This window comes from Trifolium pratense, linkage group LG2, assembly GCF_020283565.1.
Source record: "Trifolium pratense cultivar HEN17-A07 linkage group LG2, ARS_RC_1.1, whole genome shotgun sequence".
Taxonomy (NCBI): domain Eukaryota; kingdom Viridiplantae; phylum Streptophyta; class Magnoliopsida; order Fabales; family Fabaceae; genus Trifolium; species Trifolium pratense.
The window spans coordinates 12118879-12136254 of record NC_060060.1 but is presented as its reverse complement, the minus strand read 5'-3'; the positions used below and the strand labels follow the sequence as shown (position 1 = coordinate 12136254).

Sequence of the window (17376 nt, the reverse complement as noted above, 5' to 3'; positions counted from 1 at the left end):
TATAAAAATAATCTTAGTCAAATTTTACTTACTTCGTAGTACGTCAAACTGAAAAATATGTTATGTTGTTCTGTTTATAAGTGCTTATACGTATCTTTCCGAAATCAAATGGTCTTTATTGCATTGCATTTGCATCCAGTAACTCCTTATCGTGAAAACATTGCATTCAAAACGTTAATTGGTTAAATATTGTACAATCCATCCTCTGGTTCAGAATTGATCATCCCTCATATCGTATGGTCCACTAAGATTCAGATTCAGACAGATCCACAGACACGTAACAAAAACCACGTTCCATATGTGGTTTTCAAATTCTACGTACCACTCATGCTGCTAAAGCCACTACTCCATACACTTCAATTCCTGATAAAAAGAGAGAATCAAACCTTACTATGTACATTCAGTGCCTCTGCCTCTGCCTCTATTGAAAACCACATATTGTTTGCTTAGAGTTGTTAGCCTTTAATTAAAATATTTTTTAAATAAAGGCAGATTAAAAAAAATATCAAACCTACCATATAATTTTTTTCAAGGCCCCAAAAATATAGAGGTCCGGCTCCATAGAGCACCTTTGCACATGTGCAAAGCCAGCCCTGACCAGCTCATAAATTATTTTGAACCCCCTATTTTTTGAGATATTGAGACCCTGTGTCATACGGAGTAACTCTTATGGCACATGCATAGAAGTCGGGCCTGTCACTAATCATTAACCAATTAAAATATTTTGTTAACCACTAAAATTCATAATTAAGGTTAATACAAAGCTGTACTCAAAATTCATAAAGTATCATCACTTTTTCTTTTCTTTTTTATTTATAAGCAAAATTCATTTAAGTCAAATACAGAGAGTCCCTAAAATTCATTACAAAATTAAAGTATCGTCTCTTTATTTCTTGAATCTTGATCATATTTATATATAGCGCCCATCATAATCTCCACAGATAGGCTTAAATGCACTTTTGATCCCTCTATTTTAAAAAAAAAAAGAAGTTTTGGTCCCCTATTTTAAAAACCAACTTTTTAGTCCCCCAATTTTAATTTTTTTTGAGTTTTGATCCTCCATTCCATTGTAAGGCTAATTTTGTTGATGTGGCATTGCCATTAATGCATATCAGCGTCCACGTAGACAAATTTAATATTCATGTCATTATTTGTTTTTAATTCAATAAAACTTATTTTATAAAATATTTTAATTAATAAAATTATAGTATTTTTAAAAATAAATCAATCAAAAAATAATTCAAAAACATCAAAAATCACACCAAACAATCCATAGCTCCCATTATCATCATCCAGTTATCCTTACTCTTCTTACCAACCCAGAAAACAAAATAATCATGTTTCATCATCATATCATCATCGTAAACTCATTAAAATAAAAAAATCTCAAAATTCACAACCTCTAATTTATTAAACCTAAGAAAAAACAAACAATCACAACATGGACATGGTCCTCTTTGATTCAAATCAAATAATTGCATATTGAAAGCAAGTTTTGTGTTTCAAAAACCTCCAACTTTCATCATCATCCAACTTTATATAAAATCAATCTAGAATTCATCTTCAAACTTAAAACAATTTATGGGTTTTCATTCAAACTCATCCAAAGTCATAGATAGTTTAAAGAGTATGGGTAATTTCTATTAAAACACAAAATCATCTCTAATTTCTTTTCGTTTTTAAAAATCCAGAAATTGTTGAGTTTGAACGGAAACCATAGGATTGGTGAAATCCATAAGGAAGGATTCTCTCTGACGGTGAATAAAATTCTAGTAGTTGAAGGTTTGATAATTAGGGTTTCAAATTTCATATTTTATAAGATTTAACAATTATTATTTCAGTTGAATATATAATTCTAATAATTAAAATATTTTATAAATAAAGTTTTATTGAATTTAAAAATATATAATAATGACATGGATATTAAATTTGTTCACATGAATATTGTCACATCATTAGTTACAAGGCCACGTCAATAAAATTAACCCCAAAATAGGATGGGGGATCAAAACTCAATAAAAATGAAAATAGGGGGACTAAAAAACTGGTTTTTAAAATTGGGGGACCAAAACTTCATTTCTTTGAAAATAGGGGGACCAAAAGTGCATTTAAGCCCCACAAATATTATATATCAGAACACATATTTTATTTCCATATATTACAACTAAATACATACTAAGTACATACAAATTATATATTGTTTGGAATTATAGGAGTTTAATATCTAATATACTGTTTGGAATTATAGGAAATAATGCAAACATTGAAACACACAACAAAAGAAATCAAACATATGCAAACAACTTCTACGGCACGGTGGATGTCCCATAGCGTGTCACGAGAACCGAGCTAAGGGGCAGTTGAGCAATTCAAACGAACCGCCCTACCTTACTATAGCTAGCTCATACCTTTTTGGTCATTGATATACTTACATTAATGAATTCAGTTTTCTCCTTAGACATTCTATCAGCTAAAATTTCTAAGTATCTTCCGAAAACTTCTTCAATAATAGCTTCTCCAAAGTGACTTGCCAACAAAGGTTCAGCCACGGCCCTCATGCAATTTGTGACATTGTATGCCCCATCAATGAATGGTTTAGACAAATCATCACTTTCAAAATCAATATCATTAAAATCATCATAAGCATTCCAATGTACTGTTGTTACCTCCAAGCAATCAATAGTGAATGACCCTTCTCTCAAAACCTCTAGTCTTACTTCTGATGGAGATGGTGTGTATTGAGGAATGTTGAAAGTGTCCATTTGCTCCTCCATTATGATTCCCTAAAAGACCAATTCAAATAGTTTCGTTATTCTTTTTTTTTCTTCTGTCAAATAGACTGGTGACTAAAAATTTCACTCTTAAGGTGAATAAGTGGAATGACCGAAATTCAAACTCTGATCAATATCCCTTTCAAATGTCAATTGAGTTAAACTCATATGACAGTCTCATTATTGCCTTATAAAAAACACTGCGTTTCAAGACGTAACCAACATGTATTTTTATTTTTTGAAAATCACAAGTACATATATTTGATTCGGTAAATAAGATGTAAAGTGAGAAAATAAGATAGCTAATTAAAAAACTATTAAACAATTAACTAAGTGTTAAGTATCACATGGCATTTCCCTCAAAAATAAAATAAAAAATCAAATGGCATAAAAATACTGCAAGTCGTTAAGATTTTCTGCGTTGGTGGTTCGCGTGAACCAAGAGACAAGATAATTTGTTTAAGGATATTATGTTTAATTTATGTCAAGAGTATGTAACATCGAAAGAAAATATAAAAAAATACTAATAAACTATAAACTCAATCGATAAATTGTAAAGTAATATAATTAATAAGCTTGTTATGATCTATCAAACACTTTTTTTTACCAAACAACCTTATAAAATACTATAAACTATAAGCTCTTAACCTTAACCTAACATAGTCTTCGTAGAATAATGAGAATCTTCAAATTTATTATTATTGTTATGGTAGTGACACCTAGAAGTCTTTGAATATTCAAGGTACGTAAAAAAAGTAGAATATTCAATGTACTTATAGGGGTAGGGTCAAGATAAAAAAAACAATACTCCCATGGTAATCACGGACATACTCCCTCCGGTTCTTTTTATAAGGAACACTTAGGGCAAAAAATTTGGTCCTTTTTATAAGAAACTTTAACCAATTTTCAAATGTTTTAAATGTTCAATTTCACTTATGCTCTTAGTTATTATGAGAGAGAATTTAAAAATAAGTAAATTAGTTGAATAAAGAGTAATTAAATAAGGGTATATATGGAATAAATTTAAATTTATAAGAGTATTAAATGAAAATAATTATGTTAAATGTGATTCCTCGGTCTGTGTGATTTTTTCAAATTGTTCCTTATAAAAAGGACCGGAGGGAGTAGAAAATAACAAAAAAATTATTACTTCTTTCGTCCCAATTTGATTGATACAGTTGACTATTTCACTCATGCCGATGCATAACTTTGACGATTAATATTTTTAATTGTATAATAGTAAAAATTAATATTTTAAAAATACTCATCGAGACAAATCAAACAACATCTTATATGCTAATATTTATTTTTGTTTATTAGTAGAAAAATAAGGTCAAAGCAACATGTGTGTCAATCAAATTGGAACGGATGGAATATATTTTTTGTTCAATAACCTGACACTATATTTCGATATGAGGAGTGCTAGCAACACACTCTTTAACAAACACACTCTAACACATTTTGTTCTATTGGTTAAAATTTATATGGGTCCCATAAAAGTTATATGGGTCCACATTTTTTTATGGGACCCATGTGAATTTCAACCAATAAAAGAGAGTGTGTTGGAGTGTGTTTGTTAAAGAGTGTGTTGCTAGCATTATTCACTTATTCCTCTAATTTTTTTTAAAAGCACATATATTGCATATTTTTTTCTTTTTTTTAAAACATCTTATTTCAGTAACAAAATAAATATATAAAAAATTTAGTGCAACAATATAAACCTAAAATAAAAAAACCTGGACAAAAACTCAACATGCATAATTAATATAGAAAAACTCTGTTTCCGTGAGTTTAACTCAGTTGGTAGGATATTGCATTTTATATTTAGGTGTTGGGGTTCAAACTCCAAACACTTCAGTTCGTCATCTTAAATGGTGAAATTTCTAGCCACTATACTATTTGACCAAAAATATATATATAAAACTCTGATAAAGGCAATTGTTGAATTGCCAAAGATGATAATTTAAAATATTATTAAGGTAATTATCCAACAAAAGTAGACAAATAAGTAATATACTAATATGGTCAGGGTCAGGGAATCCACGAGGCGGAGGATGATTCTCGAATTCCCGCCTCGAAGTGTCTTCGGAAGAAGTTTTCCCTCCATCCCGTCTCCCACAAAGGAAAAAATCACCGAACATGGAGCCACAAACAAATAATTTCCACAGGAATCCCCGTTAATAGATACAAATTGACATCCCTAATAGTGTCGCTCATTTAGTCTCTAAAATTGCTATAAGGCTATAAATTTATTTTTTAAGAGATATTTAAAATTTTATGACCCAAATTATCAAATTCATACTATTTCAAAAATTAAATTGATAATTTGCTCAAACTTTATTTTGTAAATATTTACCTCCAAGACCATCTCATTAAGAGCAACAGCAAGAAGCTCCCATATATAGCAACACTCTTTGCTATATTTATGGTCACTTTTTCTTCCCAAAATTGTCAAAACCATACGACCCCTTTCAACAAGTTCTTCCGCACGACACTTGAGAAACAATGAGAAATCTCTTTGGAATTGCTCATAGTAAGCCTTGAGCACATTTTCAGGGCTTGTATTAGCCATGTAAATATTACCCTTATTGTTCTCCACACCTTTAGGAACCTATAATTAATCACCAAATAAATAACATTTTTTTATTTTCAAATCTATAATATGTACTCCTAGCAAATTAAAAAGAAAAGTTGTGTTTAGGGATATTATTTAAATTATTATTAAAAAGTTGTCTCTTTTTTTTTGTTTTTGCATTTGATAACATTTTTTACAAGGATTATTAAAATTTTCAAAGTGTTCTTTATAACAAGGATTAGATGGAGTAACAGGAGCTCGGATATAAAAGTTATTATCCACGTAAGCTTTGTTTGGTAAAGTCATATTTTGAGTTTATAGTTTATAGTTTAGGCTTAATTAGTAAAATGGTCCCTTAAAGATATTTTTGGTTTCACATTGGTCCCTTAAAGAAAAAAAGGACCAAATAGGTCCCTTAAAGAAAAAAAGGTCCGAATTGGTCCCTTAAAGATATCTCCGTTAATCAGTTTGGTCCCTTAAAGACATCTCCGTTAATCAGTTTGGTCCTCAAAAAAATGGACGGAAAGGACCAAACTGATTAACGAAGATGTCTTTAAGGGACCTATTCGGACTTTTTTTTCTTTAAGGGACCTATTCGGACCTTTTTTTCTTTAAGGGACCTATGTGAAACCAAAAATGTCTTTAAGGGACTATTTTATTAATTAAGCCTATAGTTTATAAGCTCGTATAAACATGTTTAATTTGGTAAATATTTTCTAAATACGGATATTTTTTAAAACAGTAAACATACCATACCCCCAACCCATATCTTATCATTTCCATCCCTAAACTTGTCAGAGAAATTTTTTGGATTAGATAACTAACATTAATAGTTCACACTTCAGACAAAACATGCACATTAATTATGCAACTAACTTTTTTTTTTTATTAGTAAAACAAAAACATTTTTTTTTATACTTCCTCCGTTCCAAAATGAGTGAGTCATTTTGACTATATATATTATTCGCATATCTTATTTTGACCCTATTTTTATACTAATAAATAAAAACAAATATTATAGCACATAAGATGTTGTTGGATTCATCTCGATGAGTATTTTCAAAATATCATATTTTTTTAATTTTTACTATTATACAATTAAAAATATTAATCGTCAAAGTTATGCATTGGCATGCGTGACACAATCAACTGGTTCACTCATTGTGGAACGGAGGGAGTAGTTTAGTAATTAGAATTTTACTTTTTCTGCAACTAACATACTTAATATGCATAAAATATTTCTAAGATCTTATAAATAGTGTGTAACAAAATATATGTTAGTCCTTTTGGTTCTTGTTAGAAATAAATTCCTGGCGAAAGGAAAAAAAAATAAATTACTTTAAACTAAGTTTTTAGAAAAGAAGATGCGGATTTTTTCAAGCTTAATCAAGGTTTTAGGATCAATCTTTATCTTGGACATGTAACACCGTTAAAATGTGTAGGGAAAGTTTGCCTCAATTTAATTCTTATAAAGTTCAAGAGATTAATCTTTATAATTATGCTCGTAGCATATACCCCCAATTTACACTAGGAAAAAAAATAAGAAATAGACTATTTTTTAGGTTAATTGAATAATTTGTATATTTAGTTTATAATAATAATATATAGAACAAATATATATTATTCAATAAATCTAAAAAATAATTTGTTTCATATAATAAAAACCACAAGAATACAAAACAATTGTCGGTTTATTTTTTTCAATTTTTAATTTAAGGTTGTCTGATCTAAAATATATTTTTGAGATCATTTGGTTTTAAAACTAAAAATATAGTTTCAAAATAAATGTTATTTAGACTTTTTTATTTAATATAGGTTAATTTTCTTGTCTCTCAATTTTTTTCTCGAATAATTATTGTGTACACTATTTTCAAAATATTATATTCCACTTTAACTAATAGTTAATAAAATTAATTTAGTAAAAATATAATATATTTTGATACACACTAATTTTGAAATAGAGAAAGTAAAATTTAGACATGGAAACAAGACAAAGAGAGGAGAGAGAGAGAGAGAGATAAATTTGATGATCATCACAGTGATATTGATGACTATGATAAGATGTTATTAGTTATAGGTACCTGAGATAGCCATTGAAGGCTATAAGATGAATGAATAAAATGAAGAGATTTAGTTGGAAAAATCCTTCCATAAAAAGAACTAGGAACACCATTGAAAAAACATGCAGGACCATTGCCACCTTCAAATTCATCATTTAGTTTCTCTTTGAATTTATCAAGTGACTTAAAAATATTGTTGAAATCATTCCCTGGAAGATCATTCAAAAAGACTTGATATTCTGGAGATTCATGGTTCTGTTCTTTGCAAAGTTTCTCAACCAATTTGATAACTTCAGATATCACAAACAAAGTGTTCGGTCCAGAAGAACAACCTAAATCCGCAATTCCTAGTCTTTTTGGGAATGTTATGCAGCAAAGGTTCTTTATGGCTTCATCTCTCATTTCTTTTGTCAAAGAAAGAACCTTTTTCTGTATCATATAATACAGAGGTATATTAGCATGTAGTATAGACTATAAACTTTAATGTGTGATTAATGAAATAATGAAAACAATTTAATTGATTTTATGTGCTACATTTTAAATTTTTGTATACCTGGAGTATGGAGTTATTTGCATAACTTGTTTCTCCGATTCCTCCATTCATGTGTAATACTTGTGCCACTTTCATCCTTGTTTCTTTTTTCCCCGTATCACTCTTTTTCTTTTTCTTTTTGGCTACAAATCTTGATTTAATGAAAATTCATGAGTACCACACCTATTTATACATCGATGGATGCGATTTTTTCATAATTTTTTAAAGTATTATACTCTACCAATTCAATTATAAGCAAAAGAATATACTCTCCTTAGGTTAGACTTAAATGAAATCATTAAGATATATCAACTTATCAAGTGTGAAATCATTAAGATATATCAAGAATATACTCTCCTTATGTAACTGAGATGACTCATAAAATCAAATGTCGTTAAAGTTTTGTTATTGGTCCAAAGCCTAGTTCGACTTGATGATCTTAGTATAATGTGTAGATCCAACTCAGTGAATCCTCCTCATGGTCCAACATAAATAAATGTCAACTAAGCTACAATAATTAAAATTATTATTATTTCAATTATACAGGTTAGAAGACTTATAAATCTAATGTCTTTAGATTTTGAGTGAATATATGGTGTTAAAAATAGTTTTATGGTTGCTCTTGTTCGATATGTTAATACAACACAGTGAGGCTCCTCTTCGTGGTCCAACACTTTGCTAATCCTTGCGCTAGAGAGGGTAATGATTTCGTCACTAAATCAGGAAATTTACGTCACAAACAGTATAAATGATGGATTTTGCAACGAGCCAAAAACCGCAATGATGGCGACAGATATTATTCATCACTAGACTAATAAATCCGTCGCTAGTCATGGGGCGTAAACAGAACATGAAAGTTTAGATTAATGAGAGATTCTTTCCGTCGCTATGTTTGTGACAAATTACATATTTTCGTCGCAAATGTGACAAGATATCATATTTTGTGAGGTCCTCGTGTTGCCTACAAAATTGTCTCGCGTTATTAATTGTTTTTAATCATATACAATCATTTATTATTCTCTCCAAAACATTATCCTAAATAAGGTAAAAAAAGTCTTTCTTTCCTTCTCTTCCTCTCCTCCAAAAACCTTTTCATATCCTTTCTAAACTAGCAAACAAAGTTAAGTTTATATATTTTAAAAAAATTAAAAGAACGACATAATGTTCGAATTCGGGACACTCCACTATTTACCTTTAAGGTGGATTTTCTAGCCACTAGGCTACTTAACCAAAAAAAAAAAAGAGATATAAGGAAATAAAATGAGGTGTTGAATAAGTATAAGCATAACATATGTCCAAAACATCATAGTTATAAACTTTTAATAGTACACATCTCCAGAGACAGATTCAAGAATTTAGCTTAAGAGAGGGGACCGAGTTTAAAAATATAAGTTAGTAAAGAAAAAACTAAGTTTTGAAAGCACGACATATATAAGAAGTTATGAGATAAATTTAAAGCTAATATTGTGAATCGCATTTTATAGACAATTTTTTTAAGTCGAACTTTTTGGCCTTTATTTTTATACGTATTGTAATTTTAATCTTAATTTATGCACTTTACCATAAAAATTGCGACTTTTTACATTATAAAAGGCGAGTTCTAATCTCAAAAATGATTTTTTTATTGAATTCATTATTGGGGCAATAAATTACCTTTTTAGGTACAAAAATACTATTTTTAGTTGAAAAAACATATGCTGGGATCAAATATACACCAAGTATAAAAAAACAGAGCCAAAAATTTGAATACAAAAAGGGACCATTTTTATGAGTTTAATAAAATAGGAGGACCGTTGATCAAAAAAAAAAATAGGAGGACCAAAAGTAAAATTAAGGCAATAATATAATACCATAATAATATAAAAAATATTCAAAAATATTTAGGGGGTCGTGGCCTCTGTTGATCCCCCTTATAGCTTCATCTCTGCGGATCTCCTAAGCCAGAGTCCTATCTCCAGCTCCACCACTGCTATTCTTTAATTATATGATTGAAAATATTATATTTATTACTTATTTTTGTTATAATAATCCCAACTTTATAGAAAATGTATATTAACTATCATATAAATAAATTATACATGAGACAAAATATGTTATTGATTCATAAAACTAATAACTATCATATATACTAAATAAATTAATTATATATGAGACAAAATATGCTACTGATACATAAACCATATAAAATTAAAATAAAAAAATATAACTGGTTTGAATTAAAATTAAAATAATTTAATAATGTTTAACTTCAATTTTTTATTTTATTTTAATTAACAAAGTGTAGCCTCTAAAATTATATGCATAATAAGATTATGACCCGTGCAATAGCATAGATCTCTTACTAGTTTATATTTATAATTTAATATGATTGAAAATATTAAATCCATTACTTGTTTTTTTATATAATTAGACCGACTTTATAAAAAAAAAGTAAATTATTTATATGACAATACTAACAAACACTTTAATTAAAAGTCTTTTTTTTTTACTAAATAAAAGGTATTCATTCATTCAAATTGATAAGAGTACATCGATGCAATACAAATTTAAAATCGCTAAAAACAAAAAGGATGAATCTGCGAACAAACTCACAACATCTGTATTAATAGCATAAAACGACATATTGCATAAGCCTACGTATTTGACTATATTGAAGTTTTCGGAACATACATGCCTCCGGATCTGTAGCGTTGATGACACCAAAGTCATTGAGTGGATCTGCACTAAATCAACTTTAATCTTTCAACCTGAAACAAATGAACACCATACAAAGACGGGATGACAATACTCCGCACTAAGACGGGATACTCCGCACTAAGACGGGAAAATCAAAACAAAGGATGATGAAATCACAAAAACAAACAAAAGAAATACTAAATATATTCAACACCAACTTTTCATGAATTGTTATTTTTAGTTTAATTAGTGTCTTGGTCCCTTCAATATAAAACCAACGTTAACGTTTTCTGCAATAAATTAACATAAGGGATCAATGACGCAAACAGATATATTTTTAAGGGACCAAAAGAAATATTTCATACTAATATAAAAAAATTCTTTTAAGAGCCTTAAAATACTAATTAAGTCTTGATTTTGAGTTTGACAATACTCTTATTACGTAAGACCCTGATTATATTTATCTATTCAATATTCGGTTCTCATGTGAATTTTTATCTTCTTATTCTTTTGTACGAGATTCATGGCCAAACAATCACCAATCAAATGACGATGGCAACAAAAGTTAAAATATAGTGAAAAACAAGGACCTAAAACGAGTCTGCTTATAATATTTTTCTATGACATATGGGATTCGGCACTCTTTAGAACAAAAAAATAAATCTAATGAAAAAAATTTAGGATTAGGCATGAGAATGAGACGAGAGGAGACCAAGTTTTTTATTCAAAAACACAAATCTATAAAGTTTGCTAATTCTCATGATCGTACCAATTTTCAATAGGAATAAAAAGTAAAATTTAAAATCCGGGGAAAAAGTAAAATCTTATAAACTCATATTTGACGGAGTTCGAGTATCCCACTTGAATTTATGTTGTATTTTGGTTTTTTTTTTATCAAAGAGGGTTGAAGCCCATGAATAAATATATAAATATAATTTAAGAGATTGTTTAAGGATTTTTAATTTAATAAATGTAAAATATAATTATGATAGAAGCGGAGCGGGTTTGGGTTGGGTATTAATATCCCATTATCCACTCCACCAATCCATATTTTAAAATTGGGAAAAACTCAAACATAAATCCAGTCAACTCAAATTTTCTCCGTCAAATCGGGGCAGGTTTAGATGGGTACCTGTGGGGACGGATTTTATTGTCATGCTATTTAGGATAAGTGAATGAAGCCTCGGTACAAGACAAAAAAGAATTTATAACTCAAATGACACTTACAAAAATATTTATTTATCTCTTTTAAAATACTAGCATAATTCAAACACATAACCTCTGAGGCTCTGGTTAGCAAAAATAACGGATGACTAATAAATTAGCTGATAGTTAATAGCTTATACTCCCTTTGTTCCTTTTTAAGTGTCGTTTGAGAATCGTGCACACTATTTATATAACTTACTTTTGATCATATTTTTTTTATTGATATATAAAATCAAATGTTAGCATATAAGATATTGTTCAATTTGTTTCGATGAGTATTTTCAAAAATAAAATTTTCATAATTTTTTATAATATATAATTAAAAAATTTAGTGATTAAAGTTGTGCATTGGCATATGTCTCGTGATCTAAAACAACACTTAAAAAGGAACGGACAGAGTAACTAATAAACTAATTGAAGTGTTTGGTAAAATTAGCGGTTCAACTAACTGATAAATATAAAATGATATAAAAGAATACTATTAATTAATAATCAAATTTATATTAATTTAAGATGTAATTTAAATTTATTAATGTAATATTATCCTTTATATATTATTAAATTAATTTTTATATACTAAAATTTTATTTTTAATTTATTTTTATTTTAATGTAATATATATTTCACGTCAAAGTGTACATGTACATGTAAAGTAAAAAATAAAAAACAAAAATAAAACAAATACAAGTCATTCAAATCCTACAAACTAACCTTATTAAAGTATAGTAAAAGAAAAAACAAAAGCCGGTTGAAGAGAGATGAAGAAACATGCAAACAAAGTGTGAAAATAGAGGAGGTTGAGAAATAAAACAATAGACGTACGAGAAGATCTCTTTTTATTTTTATTTTTTGTTTACAATGAAGTTGAGAATCGACTCGAGATCTAAGACCTAAAGGATGTGTTTTTTATTATAGACCAGATCAAATTCTTAGAGTTGAATCAACTTATAATATAAACGTCAATAAGAAAACTTAAAATATAATGTACAATAAATAAACTTATAATATAAATGAGTACGTCTAGCAAAATACAATTCATCGGAGACTTGGAGTTCTTTCAACATTAGTTAGGGAAGGGAATCCCTTGATTGGGTCTTTTAAATTGCATGATGTAAGATTCTAATTAATAACATGCACATGGAAAAGCTGTTCATCAAAAAAAAAAAAATGCGCATGGACAATTTGGATCCTCGGTTGTGATCATATCTGCTGCTATCCTGCTGCATCATGTCAAGTGTCAACCATTGGATTGTTCATTATTAAATTTCATGTGCGTATCATATTATTTTGGCTTAACTATACATTTGGTCCCTTACGTTTAAAAAGTATCAATTTGGTCTCTTACGTTTATTTTAGGTTTCAAGTTAGTTATTTCCATCAATTTTGTCACATGTGGCAGTCAATTTGCATATGTGGACTAACACGTGGCACTTGGACACGCTGACACATGTACTATTCAAACGGTGTTAATGACAAAACTAACGGAAAGGACTAACTTGAAACATAAAATAAACGTAAGAGACCAAATTGATACTTTTTAAACGTAAGGGACCAAATTAAAATCTAAAATAAACGTAAGGGACCAAATGTGTAGTTAAGCCTATTATTTTTTCCTTACTATCAATGACAAATAGTCACCAACTCACCTTTTACAAAATTAGGAATTTTTACCGTTAGTTCGTCGCCAACTCACCCTTTACAAAATTAGGAATGCTTGCAGCATGTCGGCGAACGACGACGGCACTTCCGGTGCTCACATGGGTGAATGTGTGTTTAAGATCGAAAAACAACGGAGAATGACGAACACGATGTTTCAGTGGTTCGAGACCCGCCACCGAGAGAGTCGATATATTACATGCATCTAATAGTCCACTATTTTCCATTCAACACTAACTTTATAATTTTATTTAGCTTTTAAGAATCTTTACTAAGCTAATTAAACAAACTACATAAAATAATAATTAGTTTTTTTTACTAATAATAATTAGTTGTATCTAATTAATTTATCTATAACATTAACAAACAGTAGCTAACACATAGTACAAGCTTAAAAGAAACAGTAATTTTAATTTCAAAGCCTAATTTCCTTTCTTATTATTTAAATTTCAATGTCAATTAACATGAATCTTCCCTTAGAAACCTCATTTGCTTTGCAATGAAAGCTTCTATCGTACGTTGAAACTCCTCATTACTCAACTTATCCTGCGGATACAAAATCTCCCGCACTTTCTCCGTTTCCGATGTTTCCGATCGCCGGAGTTTCTCATTCTCTCCCTCTCCGTTCATAGTCTCCGGCAAAGGACTACAAACTTGCAAATTACCAGAATCTGTTACAGCAGAGCATGAATTCACATCGACCATACACTTGTCATTAATCTGCTTGATCTGACACTCTAACCGTTCCTCCACTATAGATGCGAAATCGGAGGCAGAGGAGGAGAAGCGGAGGTCGGACTGAGCGAAGAGAGCGGCGATGATGGCGTTGGAGAGAGCGAAGATGAAGATAGGACTTTGGAGGAAGTCGAAGGAGATACGGAGGAAGAAAGGGAGGTGAGTGAGGGTCCATAGGAGGAAGAGGAGAACTAAGCATAACTCGAGAAGGCGGAGCGTCTTTGCAATGCTGGTGAAGATATTGTGTGTTTTCATGGTGCTCTGTTTCTCTGCTTTTGTGTTGAATGCTTCCATGGAAGTAACTTTTGAGAAACAGAGGGATAGGTGAAGAGAGAGAAAGAGAGAAAATTTGAAGGAGGGGGGAGGGGGAAAGATGAGCTATCCACTTTATACTCTACAGTACTATATAGTATATACTTGATTTTTTATTTTTTATTTTTTAAAAAGTTTGTTTATTATAGTATAGTAGTACTATCTCTTGATTTATTTGATTATATAAATCAGTTACTTACTTCAGTTATTCAATAAATCTAAAACTGAATATATTTACGTATAATTGTGATCTAAAATGAAAAAAAAATCATAATACTACTTCATGCTTATCATAAGAAAGAGTTTGATTTTTAGATTCTTAATTATTCTCAAAGTATAATATGTAATCCTTAAATTCATGTTTATCTCTTAATGGTAAGACGATTATATATCAATGACTCTCAAAATTATAAATGAAACGGTCAAAAACTTAAACAAATGTGTGTGAATTTTTGTTTTAACTTTCTGGTTTATGGAAAAAGGGTCTGGTAATCTAGAATTCGACTGCGAGATAAATAAAACCTAATTAAGAATTGCGTGTTTGATACTAAGGTGAATTTTTATGCTCTTGTTGGTTATATTTAATCATTTTTAAATAACTTTGATTAATTTTGGGGTGTCAATATCCAACAAAAGTATGAGATAATTGAGAATTTTCCTAGAAATTGAAGTATAGAAAAGTACTAGTAGTACTAGAGATTGAAAATGTATCTATGTACAAAAAAGATTGACTTATTCCAAACGTGCATGTTTAGAAGAGAAGAGAATCAAAACTGCTCTAACAACTGGCGTACTGAAATTGTAGTGTATTATTAGACCTGCTGCTATCTACTCTCCATCCATTAGTATCTTTTTACAGTATTTTCTTCTTTTCAATTCAAAAAGGGCGGATTCTAGGGTGGGATAACAAGTCATATCCCCCACCAGTGAAGAGTGATTTTAACCGGGTATTGGAGGTTATTCCGGTTCCAATTTTTTTAAATTTTTTTTAGGAATATAATACTAGTTATACTTCAATGCTGAATTTGTTTATTTTTACTGAAGCAATGTACCATAACAACCCCAAACACACAGTACCCGCGCGTTCAGTTCACGCCAGCCTACATCGTCGCCACACCACACCATCAACAACCTTCATATCCATTTCTCCGGCCGCCGTCTAACCCTTGTCTTTATAGCTTCTTTTTTTTTCTTTTCTTTGCATCTCCGGTCATGATCTAACCCCTTTGAATCCATAAACACCATCAGTCAATGAATCATCATTGTTGCACTACCTTTCAATTTCACTCAAACCAACTCTAACTTTTCTGGTTAAAATTCCAAGGAGACGACACGGGATAACAAGGGCCATGTTGGTGTTTGGGTTTGCGGTTCCCTGATTAATAATTCCTCAATTTTTATTTTGGTCCTACAATATTAAGATTTAAAATAAAGTTTTAAAACAACAAATCGAAAACGCAGGTGGAGAATAAGGAGAAGTAATTACTAGAAAATTTAATGCTAAAGTTGTTGTTCAATGAAACTCAGAATAGTTGAAACCCAGAAAAATTAATGTGAAAATCCAACAAAAATAAAATGAAGAATTTTTGTGTTTTCTTTTTGAAGAAAATAGCAACCCAGAAACCTTTGATTTTTTTAATTATTTATTTATGTTTATGATTTGAAGACCAATTATTAAATTTTGTGGATGTTGGGATCTCTGAAAATAAATTGAAGAATTAGTGATTTGTAATAGAAGAAAAAATTAAACTGCATGTGTGGTCGGTGTGTATCTTGTAGTTCATAGGGAAGGAGCTTGGGACTGAACGAAAGAGCGGTGGTAAGTTGGTAACAAAATGAGGGACAAGATTGAAGACATGAGACGGTGAAATCAAAAGTTTGAAGAGAGTGAAATTGGGGTTGTTGATGAATTGAGATTTTTTTTTAATAAATTAATTGACATTTTCTTAACCAGCACATGGTAAATTAACAAATAAAAAATAGTAAATCGTACTGTAGCAACAATTTTCAGGTAGTGCATCACAGCCGTTTAATGATTTTTCAAGACATCTAATGGTTGAAAGTCACTCTTCACTAGTGAGGGATATGACTTGCTATCCCACGCTAGAATCCGCCTTCAAAAAGTAGTTTTATTCCTGCACATCTATCTATATTTTATATAAATATTTTTGTAGTATTTTGTATTTATTTATTTATGGTATTTATGAGCTCATTTTCTATTTTTAAGTCAAAAATCAGGAAAGAAGTTATGAAGAGATGAAGATGTTTGAAAAAATGCGTGTAAGAGTGAGTAGTTAGAAAAGATGTGGCATTTCACGTGAGCCAATGAATCAGTGTAATGTAAAGACCCTCGTGCATTCTGGTCTTATTGAATCAAATGAAAGGACGTGAATGGGTACCAAATAAATTACGTACTGTACCAGTTACCAATTCAACTTTCCAACTAACACACCTTGTTTATTCGGATCATGTGGATGTGGTAAGGTAAAGGTTCTGCCCAAACCAACCTACACTGAGTCCTTTACCACTGAATTTTATGGCATTGCCATCAACAATAAGTGATTACTCAAAATTGATTCTTAATTGTACAATTTTAATCAAATTATTACTATTGAGATATTGTTAGTTAACATGTCATCGAAGAGCATGGTTCGATATAAAACGCTCTACAATTTCTGCGAGATTTGAATTGTACCCAGTTTTCAATTTGGCATGATTGTGTAGCGAACTTTTGAGGCCTAAAACATTTTATGGAGAGACCTTATAAGATCTAACTTGTTACCTATAGTTATAACAAACACATTTTAGAGTTTTTACAAAGTTGATGGTGTAGCCTAGCGGATTGGGACACGC

The 17376-nt window shown here is 30.0% G+C and overlaps 2 protein-coding genes and 1 long non-coding RNA gene across 3 annotated transcripts; all 3 read right to left on the bottom strand.

Annotated features, from left to right (window-relative positions):
• Positions 1 to 35: 35 nt before the first annotated feature.
• Positions 36 to 949, bottom strand: LOC123910371. Its single transcript, XR_006810203.1, has 2 exons — positions 516 to 949; positions 36 to 363 (listed from the first exon to the last, which is right to left on the bottom strand). It is a non-coding gene; the product is annotated as an uncharacterized LOC123910371 (long non-coding RNA).
• A 1108-nt stretch (positions 950 to 2057) lies between these two features.
• On the bottom strand, positions 2058 to 8100 carry LOC123910365 (S-adenosyl-L-methionine:benzoic acid/salicylic acid carboxyl methyltransferase 3-like). The gene is made up of 4 exons (XM_045961462.1): positions 7960 to 8100; positions 7428 to 7835; positions 5128 to 5382; positions 2058 to 2783 (listed from the first exon to the last, which is right to left on the bottom strand). Exons 1-4 carry the CDS (start codon positions 8032 to 8034, stop codon positions 2403 to 2405), a joined length of 1119 nt encoding a protein of 372 aa, XP_045817418.1. The 5' UTR covers positions 8035 to 8100; the 3' UTR covers positions 2058 to 2402.
• A 5758-nt stretch (positions 8101 to 13858) lies between these two features.
• LOC123910367 lies at positions 13859 to 14576 on the bottom strand. Its single transcript, XM_045961465.1, has one exon. It carries the CDS (start codon positions 14503 to 14505, stop codon positions 13936 to 13938), a length of 570 nt encoding a protein of 189 aa, XP_045817421.1. The 5' UTR covers positions 14506 to 14576; the 3' UTR covers positions 13859 to 13935.
• Positions 14577 to 17376: the final 2800 nt, after the last annotated feature.